The sequence below is a fragment of the Salmo salar genome, chromosome ssa15 (assembly GCF_905237065.1).
Source record: "Salmo salar chromosome ssa15, Ssal_v3.1, whole genome shotgun sequence".
In the NCBI taxonomy this organism is placed as follows: domain Eukaryota; kingdom Metazoa; phylum Chordata; class Actinopteri; order Salmoniformes; family Salmonidae; genus Salmo; species Salmo salar.
In genome coordinates this window covers 3,413,395-3,425,879 of record NC_059456.1, presented here as the reverse complement: position 1 = coordinate 3,425,879, position 12,485 = coordinate 3,413,395, and the positions used below count along the sequence as shown (strand labels likewise).

Sequence of the window (12,485 nt, the reverse complement as noted above, 5' to 3'; positions counted from 1 at the left end):
GGCTTTGAAAATAAAAAGCATGCGCTCAGTGCTCCGTTGACATTTCAGAGAGATACGCTTGTTTTTGTGAGAAATCTTTGAAAAAGAAAAGGAATTTCGCATTAATATGAAAAGTGTACAGTAAAATATGAAAATACTACGTGTCAAAATCGATAACTATTCTAACCTTTATATTGTTTCATGTCCTGCGGATTCGTGAAGAAAGATGACAAATGCAATGATCCAAGCTAGCTGATGCAATGCTATTTTCCCGATTTTTGACCACTTTTTCTGCCCATCCTACATGGGTAAAAACTCCAATAACTTCTGAACGAATAATGATACAGACATGAGGTTTGGACCTTTGGTTTTAGCCACTGGTCAAGATATGTGCTTTTGATTCGACACGCTAGGTGCTGATACAACCTGTATTGAGATTCTCACAATTCTATATGTATTGCGATTCGGTACTGCGATTGCACTGTAATTTGATGGTCCAGACATATTGCTCACTATATGTCTCCTGCAAAGAGACAAGAGAGAGCATGATAACATTTGTTTTGATCAGTAACGAATATAAAAGTTAGTTCACTATTTAAAAAGAAGATAGGAAGAAACATTCAGGCGAAGGTACAGCTGATTTGCGCCAACTAACGCTACCTAGCGAAAACAAATCGATACTTGGAGTCTAAATATTAATATAATATCAAAATATGTAATTATAAATGTTTTCCTCCCTAGAGAAGACAGGTGCCAGTCTGTCATTCTGGTAGACTAGCTATATTGTGGTGCCAGTCTGTCATTCTGGTAGACTAGCTGTATTGTGGTGCCAGTCTGTCATTCTGGTAGACTAGCTGTATTGTGGTGCCAGTCTGTCATTCTGGTAGACTAGCTATATTGCTGTGCCAGTCTGTCATTCTGGTAGACTAGCTATATTGTGTTGTAGTCCCGTGTGGCATAGTTGGTAGGGCACGGCTCAGTTGGTAGGGCACGGCTCACTTGTAATGCCAGGGTTGTGGGTTTGATTCCCACGGGGGACCAGCACGAACAAATATGAAAATATAAGTCGCTCTGGATAAGAGCGCCTGCAAAATAACTGACATGTAAAATGCCATGCCAGTGTAGACTAAGGTCGTGCTGTAAAACATATTCTTCCTTTTCCCATGTTTACTAGCACTGAGCTCAAAGAGTTGGTCCCTGTGACTGATCTTCCTCCTGCTCTAAAACTGGACTGTCAACCTCCCATGGTCAACACAGCACACCCCATTAAACTGGTCTTCTCTGTATATCCGTCCACCATTACTGAACACACTTTTCTCTGTGTGAAGGCCAGGGTGTGTGTTGTTTGGACACATCTTTACTTTACTGTGTGTGACTGAGGGGATTTTGGACCTCCTGGGCTGCCATCCATCAACAAGGCCACATGATCCGTCAGTATTCCTGTCTGCTGTGTTGTGGCGTGATGCTTGACGGTTCAGTGCATGGGAGCTCAGTGGTCAAAAAGACAAACAGAGCACAGCAAAATTGCACAACACACACACACATCCCTCACAGCAAGATGAACACACAAGCATGTGTACACACACACGTCTTACCAGCGTAAAAGTCTAGTCTGCGGATTCGGATTGTTTCAGGCGCTGAGATGGCAACACAAATGAGAAACAAACAAAAAATGAGGAAGAGAGACAGAGCCAAAGACGGAGACGAGAGAGAGAGACAAACAAAGAGAGAGTGAGTGAGTGAGTGAGTGAGTGAGTGAGTGAGTGAGTGAGTGAGTGAGTGAGTGAGTGAGTGAGTGAGTGAGTGAGTGAGTGAGAGAGAGAGAGAGAGAGAGAGAGAGAGAGAGAGAGAGAGAGAGAGAGAGAGAGAGAGAGAGAGAGAAAGAAAGAAAGAAAGAAAGAAAGAAAGAAAGAAAGAAAGAAAGAAAGAAAGAAAGAAAGAAAGAAAGAAAGAAAGAAAGAAAGAAAGAAAGAAAGAAAGAAAGAAGAGGGGGGAGGAGAGAGAGTGAGAGGCAGCAGAAAATAGAAGGATAAAAAGTTATGAAAGACAGACAGGCAGGAGGCAGGAGGAAGGGAGGGATAATGGTAGCAACAGAGAGATGAGGAGATAGAGTTAGCGTGACGGAACAGAAGGCAATGATAGAAGATAATGAGACTCCTAAACAACTGAACAGCCCTCTGGAGTCATCATCGAGCATATGTAGTGTGTCAGTCCCATAACATTTTAGTCATTTAACAGACACTCTTATCCAGAGCAATTAGGTTTAAGTGCCTTGCTCAAGGGCACAGACAGATTTTTCACCTAGTCCAACTGGTGGATTCAAACCAGCGACCTTTGAGTTACTGGCCCAACACTATTAACCACTAGGCTACCTGCCGCTTCTCTCTCTTTCTATTTCCGCTTCGTACAGAGGCTAAGTCATCGTAATGATTAGTTTGCATTAATATAATAATATATGTCCACTGAGCTACAGAGGACTCTGAACTAGGTCAAGTAAAATACGACTCAAAAAAAGAAGAACTAAACATCATTCGGATGCTAAGGCCAGAAATTATTCTACAGCATTGATTCAAAATAACATGTTTCCCCCTTAAATGGCTTTTTGGTAAATAGGAATGAATGGAACCAATACTACAGTCTAATACTACAGAACCAATACTACAGTCTGGTTACAATACTACAGTCTGGTTACAATACCAATACTACAGTCTAATACTACAATACCAATACTACAGTCTGGTTACAATACAATAGTCTGGTTACAATACCAATACTACAGTCTAATACTACAGAACCAATACTACAGTCTGGTTACAATAACAATACTACAGTCTGGTTACAATACCAATACTACAGTCTAATACTACAGAACCAATACTACAGTCTGGTTACAATACAATAGTCTGGTTACAATACCAATACTATAGTCTGGTTACAATACCAATACTACGGTTACAATACCAATACTACAGTCTGGTTACAATACCAATACTACAGTCTAATACTACAGAACCAATACTACAGTCTGGTTACAATACTACCGTCTGGTTACAATACCAATACTACAGTCTGGTTACAATACAAATAGCCTGGTTACAATACCAATACTACAGTCTAATACTACAGAACCAATACTACAGTCTGGTTACAATACTACCGTCTGGTTACAATACCAATACTACAGTCTGGTTACAATACAATAGTCTGGTTACCATACCAATACTACAGTCGGGTTACAACTAAAGACAAGCTAATGTTAGCATGGGACAAGGTTCTATTTATATGAGAAACACCAGTACTACCATGCTAGCTAACTAAGGACAAGCTAGATAATAAACTAGATGATCAACTACCGTGACCTATAACCTCACCATTGTTCCAATGGCAGTGGTCGATGTTATCAAAAACTGAGAGAGGGATGACAGAAGACGATGAAGAGGAGAGAAAGAAATGGATGAGTGGAAATGAGGAATGAGACAGAGATGACCAGCTAGAATGTGTATGTGAAAACATGCGCGCACACACACATATGCACGCGTACACACAGACTGGTCTTACCTTCTAGAGCATACTTCATGTCCTGAGCGAACAGCGTCCACATGACTTCAGCACTGACCTTCCCCACGTTGAGCTCCTGAGGAAACCTGGGAGCACAGGGGTCAGAGGTCAGCGATTAGGGTCACAGACCAGTTAGAGATGCTTAATAAACCACTTTTGATGTGTTCGATACCATTCCATTTATTCTGTTCCAGCCATTACTATAAGACCCTCTTCCCCAATTAAGGCGCCACCAGCCTCCTGTGTTATATACATATGTGTGTGTGTGTGTGTGTGTGTGTGTGTGTGTGTGTGTGTGTGTGTGTGTGTGTGTGTGTGTGTGTGTTTTTACTGACTGGTTAATGATGGGTGTGTAGGCGTTCTTATCTTCTTCTATGATGGAGACGATGAGGGTGATGAGTTTCGGCCAGAAGTCCAGGTTGTGGATCGTAGGCCCTGTCTCCTCTGGCTCCTTCTTCACTTCCTCCTCTTCCTCTTCTTCTTCTTCCTCCTCCTCCTCTTCTTCCTCAGCATCATCCTCTCCCTCCTCCCCTTCTTCTCCCTGTTTCTTCTCCTTCTTCTTCTTCTCCTTCTTCTTCTTCTCTGGCTTGGGCTGTGGGAGAGAGAAGCAAAGCCAGGAGTTTGTAAACATTCCTATGAAAGTTATTTAGACAACTGTGGTCAAAACATGTCAACACTTTTCAGGTTGTAGTGTCGCAGGTCTGAACTAAAAAAAATATCATATAATTTATTGAAGAAGCAGAAGAAGAATAATAATAAGAATTCTACTCACAGGCTCTACGGCAGGCTGGAACTGTCTCATGTAGAGCTCTATACAGTTGTTGAAGATGTACTCATAGGTGGAGTTTCCACAGGCCTTCACACAGTCTCTCACAACATGAGCTGCCCTCGGGGGGCTCTGAAGTTCCAACACCTGGCCACACGAGGGAGACAGAGAGGCAGAGAGACAGACTCAGTCAGACAGAGAGGGAGAGACAGAGAGACAGACTCAGTCAGACAGAGAAACAGACCCACGGGGGAGACAGACAGACAGAGAGGGAGAGACAGACCCAGACAGAGAGAGAGAGACAGACCCAGACAGAGAGAGAGAGACAGACCCAGTCAGACAGAGAGAGAGAGACAGACCCAGTCAGACAGAGAAACAGACCCAGTCAGACAGAGAAACAGACCCAGACAGACAGAGAGAGACAGACCCAGTCAGACAGAGAGAGAGAGACAGACCCAGTCAGACAGAGAAACAGACCCAGTCAGACAGAGAAACAGACCCAGTCAGACAGAGAAACAGACCCAGTCAGACAGAGAAACAGACCCAGTTAGACAGAGAAACAGACCCAGTCAGACAGAGAAACAGACCCAGTTAGACAGAGAAACAGACCCAGTTAGACAGAGAAACAGACCCAGTCAGACAGAGAAACAGACCCAGTCAGACAGAGAGAGAGAAACAGACCCAGTTAGACAGAGAAACAGACCCAGTCAGACAGAGAAACAGACCCAGTTAGACAGAGAAACAGACCCAGTTAGACAGAGAAACAGACCCAGTCAGACAGAGAAACAGACCCAGTTAGACAGAGAAACAGACCCAGTCAGACAGAGAAACAGACCCAGTTAGACAGAGAAACAGACCCAGTTAGACAGAGAAACAGACCCAGTCAGACAGAGAAACAGACCCAGTCAGACAGAGAGAGAGAGAGACAGACCCAGTCAGACAGAGAAACAGACCCAGTCAGACAGAGAGAGAGAGACAGACCCAGTCAGACAGAGAAACAGACCCAGTCAGACAGAGAAACAGACCCAGTTAGACAGAGAAACAGACCCAGTCAGACAGAGAAACAGACCCAGTCAGACAGAGAAACAGACCCAGTCAGACAGAGAAACAGACCCAGTCAGACAGAGAAACAGACCCAGTCAGACAGAGAAACAGACCCAGTCAGACAGAGATATTTTCATCTCTGTCACATGAAACCGCTGGCACCGTGCGTGCGGTACGCTTTTGACAGTGGTGTTTTCCTGCAAATTCCATTATTGAACGAACATTTGCACGTGGCCTACAGCCTTGTGCTCATTGCAGGCTTATAATGTGAAGAAATAATAGTTTATGAAGCTTTGTTTATGTATCCTAGGCCTCCTGGTTGTATAAATTTGGGATCTAATCGTCCCACAACTGTCCCAGAGTCTGTTTGGTATAGACTATTTCTTTCTCCCCAAGCTGACTAATAGAATAGGTAAATGTTTCTACTATGGGCTGGTTTTTGCTGTTCGTTACTCGTCTTGTTTCCTGAGGAAAAGTACATTTGGACAGTTACTCTAACATCTTCAAAGTGCACATCAGAATTCAGTAAGAAGGACATATTGCATCTTCGAGTTGCATTTCTTGTTAATATGAATGACCATAATCTAAATGTGATTTCTGTCATTCTGAGCACCGTTGGTGGACGCCCTAATCAGGTTACGTGCCCAATGCATATATTGGTCCGGTAAATTTCTCAAATGTCCGGTAAATTAAAATGCTGCTGGTCAAATGTCCAGTGTCACGTTTTCCTAACGGAAACCCTGACACACACACACACACAAACAGACACAGACAGACAGACAGACAGACAGACAGACAGACAGACAGACAGACAGATGAGGATGTAGCAGAGATCATTACTGTGTGTGTGTGTGTGTGTGTGTGTGTGTGTGTGTGTGTGTGTGTGTGTGTGTGTGTGTGTGTGTGTGTGTGTGTGTGTGTGTGTGTGTGTCTGTCTGTCTGTCTGTCTGTCTGTCTGTCTGTCTGTCTGTCTGTGTGTCTGTGTGTCTGTGTGTCTGTGTGTATCACTAAACCTCTCTGTACCTTCATTCTGAAGAAGGTTATGCTAGTCAGCAGATCCACAGTAGACTTCAGGTCCTGCAGACGAGGCTTACTACTGGCTGGGAAGTTATTCTGATGGCGGGGAAGAGAGAAGGTGGTTAAGTTAGGGTGGAAAAACTCAAAACAAATTATGGTGCCAAAACATCAGAAATTCCTTATGTTTCCTCAGCAGGCTGAAACATTCAGTCAACTGTCTTCAATGTACTGAAGGGAACACACAACATGAATTTACAGTAGGACTGTCTTTTTAGTCAAGGATGCAACAGCCCCCATAAACTGTGGCACAGCGGTCTAAGGCACTGCATCTCAGTGCTTGAGGCGTCACTACAGACACCCTGGTTCGATTTCCAGGCTGCATCACAACCGTCCGTGATTGGGAGTCCCATAGGGCGGCGCATAATTGGCCCGGCGTCGTCCGGGTTTGGCCGGTGTAGGACATCATTGTAAATAAGAATTTGCTCTTAACTGACTGGCCTAGTTAAATAAAATTAAGGAAATACTGTTGCTATAGGAGATTTAGACTGGCTTAGAGCTGAAGGAAATACTGTTGATACAGGAGATTTAGACTGGCTTAGAGCTGAAGGAAATACTGTTGATATAGGAGATTTAGACTGGCTTAGAGCTGAAGGAAATACTGTTGATACAGGAGATTTAGACTGGCTTAGAGGTGAAGGAAATACTGTTGATATAGGAGATTTAGACTGGCTTAGAGCTGAAGGAAATACTGTTGATACATGAGATTTAGACTGGCTTAGAGCTGAAGGAAATACTGTTGATACAGGTGATTTAGACTGGCTTAGAGCTGAAGGAAATACTGTTGCTATAGGAGATTTAGACTGGCTTAGAGCTGAAGGAAATACTGTTGATATAGGAGATTTAGACTGGCTTAGAGCTGAAGGAAATACTGTTGATACAGGAGATTTAGACTGGCTTAGAGCTGAAGGAAATACTGTTGATACAGGAGATTTAGACTGGCTTAGAGCTGAAGGAAATACTGTTGATACAGGAGATTTAGACTGGCTTAGAGCTGAAGGAAATACTGTTGATACAGGAGATTTAGACTGGCTTAGAGCTGAAGGAAATACTGTTGATACAGGAGATTTAGACTGGCTTAGAGCTGAAAGAAATACTGTTGATACAGGAGATTTAGACTGGCTTAGAGCTGAAGGAAATACTGTTGCTATAGGAGATTTAGACTGGCTTAGAGCTGAAGGAAATACTGTTGATACAGGAGATTTAGACTGGCTTAGAGCTGAAGGAAATACTGTTGATACAGGAGATTTAGACTGGCTTAGAGCTGAAGGAAATACTGTTGATACAGGAGATTTAGACTGGCTTAGAGCTGAAGGAAATACTGTTGCTATAGGAGATTTAGACTGGCTTAGAGCTGAAGGAAATACTGTTGATACAGGAGATTTAGACTGGCTTAGAGCTGAAGGAAATACTGTTGATACAGGTGATTTAGACTGGCTTAGAGCTGAAGGAAATACTGTTGATATAGGAGATTTAGACTGGCTTAGAGCTGAAGGAAATACTGTTGATACAGGAGATTTAGACTGGCTTAGAGCTGAATGAAATACTGTTGATACATGAGATTTAGACTGGCTTAGAGCTGAAGGAAATACTGTTGATACAGGAGATTTAGACTGGCTTAGAGCTGAAGGAATACTGTTGATACAGGAGATTTAGACTGGCTTAGAGCTGAAGGAAATACTGTTGATATAGGAGATTTAGACTGGCTTAGAGCTGAATGAAATACTGTTGATACATGAGATTTAGAGTGGCTTAGAGCTGAAAGAAATACTGTTGATACAGGTGATTTAGACTGGCTTAGAGCTGAAGGAAATACTGTTGATAAAGGAGATTTAGACTGGCTTAGAGCTGAAGGAAATACTGTTGCTACAGGTGATTTAGACTGGCTTAGAGCTGAAGGAAATACTGTTGATACAGGAGATTTAGACTGGCTTAGAGCTGAAGGAAATACTGTTGACACAGGAGATTTAGACTGGCGTAGAGCTGAAGGAAATACTGTTGATACAGGAGATTTAGACTGGCTTAGAGCTGAAGGAAATACTGTTGATACAGGAGATTTAGACTGGCTTAGAACTGAAGGAAATACTGTTGCTATAGGAGATTTAGACTGGCTTAGAACTGAAGGAAATACTGTTGATATAGGAGATTTAGACTGGCTTAGAGCTGAAGGAAATACTGTTGATACAGGAGATTTAGACTGGCTTAGAACTGAAGGAAATACTGTTGATATAGGAGATTTAGACTGGCTTAGAGCTGAAGGAATACTGTTGATACAGGAGATTTAGACTGGCTTAGAGCTGAAGGAATACTGTTAATACAGGAGATTTAGACTGACTTAGAGCTGAAGAATACTGTTAATACAGGAGATTTAGACTGGCTTAGAGCTGAAGGAAATACTGTTGATATACAGTGACTGGTTTCTTCTGTGGTTTTACTGTACAGGGTGAATGGATCAATCTAGAGTATAGCACTAGATATACACATCATCTATACTAGACTTGGTAGTCAGTTGGTACATAGACAAGACAGTCAGGAGAGATGTAGACTTACTCTGTATGTGGAGAGGTCGATCCGAAGAGAGTTGTGCAGTTGATCCATGAGCTTAACAAAACGATCTTTCTAGTTTGGGGAAGAAGAGAGAAAGAATGCTATTTGGCTCTAAACAGAGAGTACACAGTGTCAGAATACCTGACCACTGTGACTGACCCAAAATTAAGGAAAGCTTTGACTATGTACAGACTCAGTGAGCATAGCCTTGCTATTGAGAAAGACCGTCGAAAGCAGACCTGGTTCTCAAGGAGAAGACAGGCTATGTGCACACTGCCCACAAAATGAGGTGGAAACTGAGCTGCACTTCCTTACCTCCTGCAAAATGTATGACCATATTAGAGACACATATTTTCCTCAGATTACACAGACCCACAAAGAATTAAAGAACAAATCCAATTTTGATAAACTCCCATATCTATTAGGTGAAATTCCACAGTGTGCCATCACAGCAGCAAGATGTGTGACCTGTTGTCACAAGAAAAGGGCAACCAGTGAAGAACAAACACCATTGTAAAAACAACATATATTTATGTTTATTTATTTTCCCTTTTGTACTTTAACTATTTGCACATAATATGACATTTGAAATGTATTTATTCTTTTAGAACTTTTGTGAGTGTAATGTTTACTGTTCATTTTATTGTTTATTTCACTTTTGTTGATCTACTTCACTTGCTTTGGCAATGTTATCATACGTTTCCCATGCCAATAAAGCCCTTAAATTGAATTGAACTTGAATTGAGAGAGCGAGAGACAAGAGCGAGAGAAGAGAAGAGAAAGACAGAGATGAGAGTGATGTAGGGAATGTTGACAGGGAGACTGTTGTCCAGACAGTCTGAGTTAATGTGCTTCGGGGTGATAGACAGTATGTGTGCCTGGTTATTAAAGAGAGAAATACTATTTGAGTTGACGTGTGTGTGTGTGTGTGTGTGTGTGTGTGTGTGTGTGTGTGTGTGTGTGTGTGTGTGTGTGTGCGTGCGTGCGTGCGTGCGTGTGCGTGCGTGCGTGCGTGTGTGTGCGTGCGTGCGCCACAACAAGGAGTAGTGAATAGAGGAGAGAAAGGAGAGGAGAGAGGGACGAGCAGGGGGAGGGGGGGGCATTCACCTAGATTTACAGGCTGTTGTCACTGGAGACTTTACTATCCACATAGAGACCATCACTCCCTGAGAGGATGGAGTTGGACCACAATTCTCCCCCACGCCTCCTCTTCAGACAGAGATAATAGCTATAATGGCCACAGTGTCCTTCCCCACAGCTAATAGCTATATTCACCCCATCTCCTCAGACCTAGTGGTAATAGGATCCCTTCCTGAATGTTCCCACCCTATCCCATCTGCAGTATGGTCCAACCACAGCAGCTAGCTGCTCCTGTCTTACCTCTTCACTAATCCAATGCCTGCATCCCAAATGACACACTATGACCAAGGCTCAAAAGGAATATGGTGCCATTTGGGACACGATCCCTGTCAGAACTCCAAGGGCTCTAACCTTTATTATGAGCTCACAGACACGTATCAGAGTTTTAATATTAATATTAAAACCGGATATCACCAAGGAAACCACACACACACACACACACACACTTTCTATCAGTGGGCCAATCACAAGGCTGGATTATGAAAATGAGGAAAAGATGAAGAGATCAATATCAGTTTATCCTTCACATGATGGATAATGATCAGATGATGAGAGAGAAAGGAGGGCAGAAAGGGAGAGAGAGAGAGTGAATCAGGGATAGAGAGAGACAGACAGAGATACAGAGCGAGAGAGAGCGAGATAGAGAGAGTGAATCAGAGATAGAGAGAGAGAGAGCTAGATAGAGCTATAGGACTATGGTGGTCTGCTTGAAATAGAGAGCGAAAGAGAGCGAGATAGAGAGTGTGAGAGCTAGATAGAGAGAGAGAGCTAGATAGAGAGAGAGAGCAAGAGAGAGAGCGAGAGAGAGCGAGAGAGAGAATCAGGGATAGAGAGAGAGAGAGCTAGATAGAGAGAGAGAGAGAGAGAGCGAGAGAGAGCGAGAGAGAGAGAGAGAGAGAGAGAGAGAGAGAGAGAGAGAGAAACCAGCCTAAACAGAGATGCCTGTGTATGTCCGGCTGAGATTCAAATCAAAACCAGTTCCTTCCTCACACGCTTTGTAAAGAGGTTTACTTACGGGTCTTCCCAACAACGCAGAGAAAGAAAATAGAGAAATAATATAATGGTAAAACACGTCATAATAAAAGTAATACTAGATACACAGTGAGTTACAATAACTTGACTATATACACAGGGTACCAGTACAGAGTTGATGTGCAGGGGTACGAGGTAATTGAGGTAGATATCTACATATAACTAGGAATAAAGTGACAGATAATAAACAGAAACAGCAGCGTATGTGATGAGTCAAAAAGGGTCAATGCAGAAAGTCCGGGTAGCTATTTAGTTAACTATTTAACTAACAATTTTGCAGTATTATGGCTTGGGGGTAGAAACTGTTCAGGGTCCTGTTGGTTCTAGACTTGGTATATCGGTACGGCTTGCCAGTTGCAGAGGGAGTTGTTCAGTCCCAGGGACCTTAGCTTAGTGATGAGCTTGGAGGGCACTATGGCACTGAACGCTGAGCTGTAGTCAATGAACAGCATTTTTCACATAGATGATCCTTTTTTACAAGTCGAATAGGGCTGTGTGGAGAGCAATAGAGAGTGTGTCTGTCATCTGTGGATTTGTTGCGGCGGTACGCGAATTGTAGTGGGTTCAGGGTGTCTGGAATGATGGTGTTGATGTGAACCATGACGGCATTCTTGGGTATAGGGACTATGGTGGTCTGCTTGAAACATGTCGTTTTTACAGACTGGGAAAATGTCAGTGAGGACACTTGCCAGCTGGTCAGCTCACGCTCTGAGTATGCGTCCTGGTAATCCATCCGGCACTGCGGCCTTGTGAATGATAACCTGTTTAAAGATCTTACATCGGCTACGGAGAGCATGATCACACAGTCATCCGGAACAGCTGGTGCTCTCACGCATGGTTCAGTGTTGCTTGCCTCGAAAGCGAGCATAGAAGGCATTTACTGTAGCTCATCTGGTGAGGCTCATGTCACTGGGCAGCTCGCGACTGGGATTCCCTTTGTAATCCATGATAGTTTGTAAGCCCTGACACATCCAACAAATGTCTTAGCCGGTGTAGTAGGATTCGATCTTAGTCCTGCATTGATGCTTTTCCTGTTTGATGATTCATTGGAGGGCGAAACGGGATTTCTTATAAGCGTCCGGGTTAGTGTCCCGCTCCCTGGAAACGGCACCTCTAGCCGTTAGCTCAGTGCGGATATTGCCTTTAATCCATGTCTTCTGGTGGGGATATGTACGTATTGTGGTATCCCAGGAGGTCTACCCCGGGGGATGGTAATAGAGGGGAGGTACGTGAGGTGACGTTGGCTCCCTCTGCTGGGAATACGGGAGCTGGGCACCCCGACACGGACAGCTCTCTAAGTGGAGGTAATTAGAGGAAAGTGCCAACCAGCCGTGGAGGTTAAATA

General features: G+C 43.3%; 1 protein-coding gene across 4 annotated transcripts in view; it reads right to left on the bottom strand.

Moving 5' to 3' along the window:
* Positions 1–12,485, bottom strand: part of LOC106570851 (protein unc-13 homolog B) — an 85,728-nt gene that overhangs the window by 34,866 nt on the left and 38,377 nt on the right. For all 4 annotated transcript variants that reach the window (XM_045695361.1, XM_045695362.1, XM_045695363.1 and 1 more), the window contains exons 14-18: positions 8,972–9,040; positions 6,371–6,460; positions 4,310–4,450; positions 3,873–4,129; positions 3,538–3,623 (exon numbers count right to left, since the gene is read on the bottom strand). In XM_045695361.1, coding sequence (XP_045551317.1) covers positions 3,538–3,623; positions 3,873–4,129; positions 4,310–4,450; positions 6,371–6,460; positions 8,972–9,040 — 643 coding nt within the window. The remainder of the gene's footprint in view (positions 1–3,537; positions 3,624–3,872; positions 4,130–4,309; positions 4,451–6,370; positions 6,461–8,971; positions 9,041–12,485) is intronic.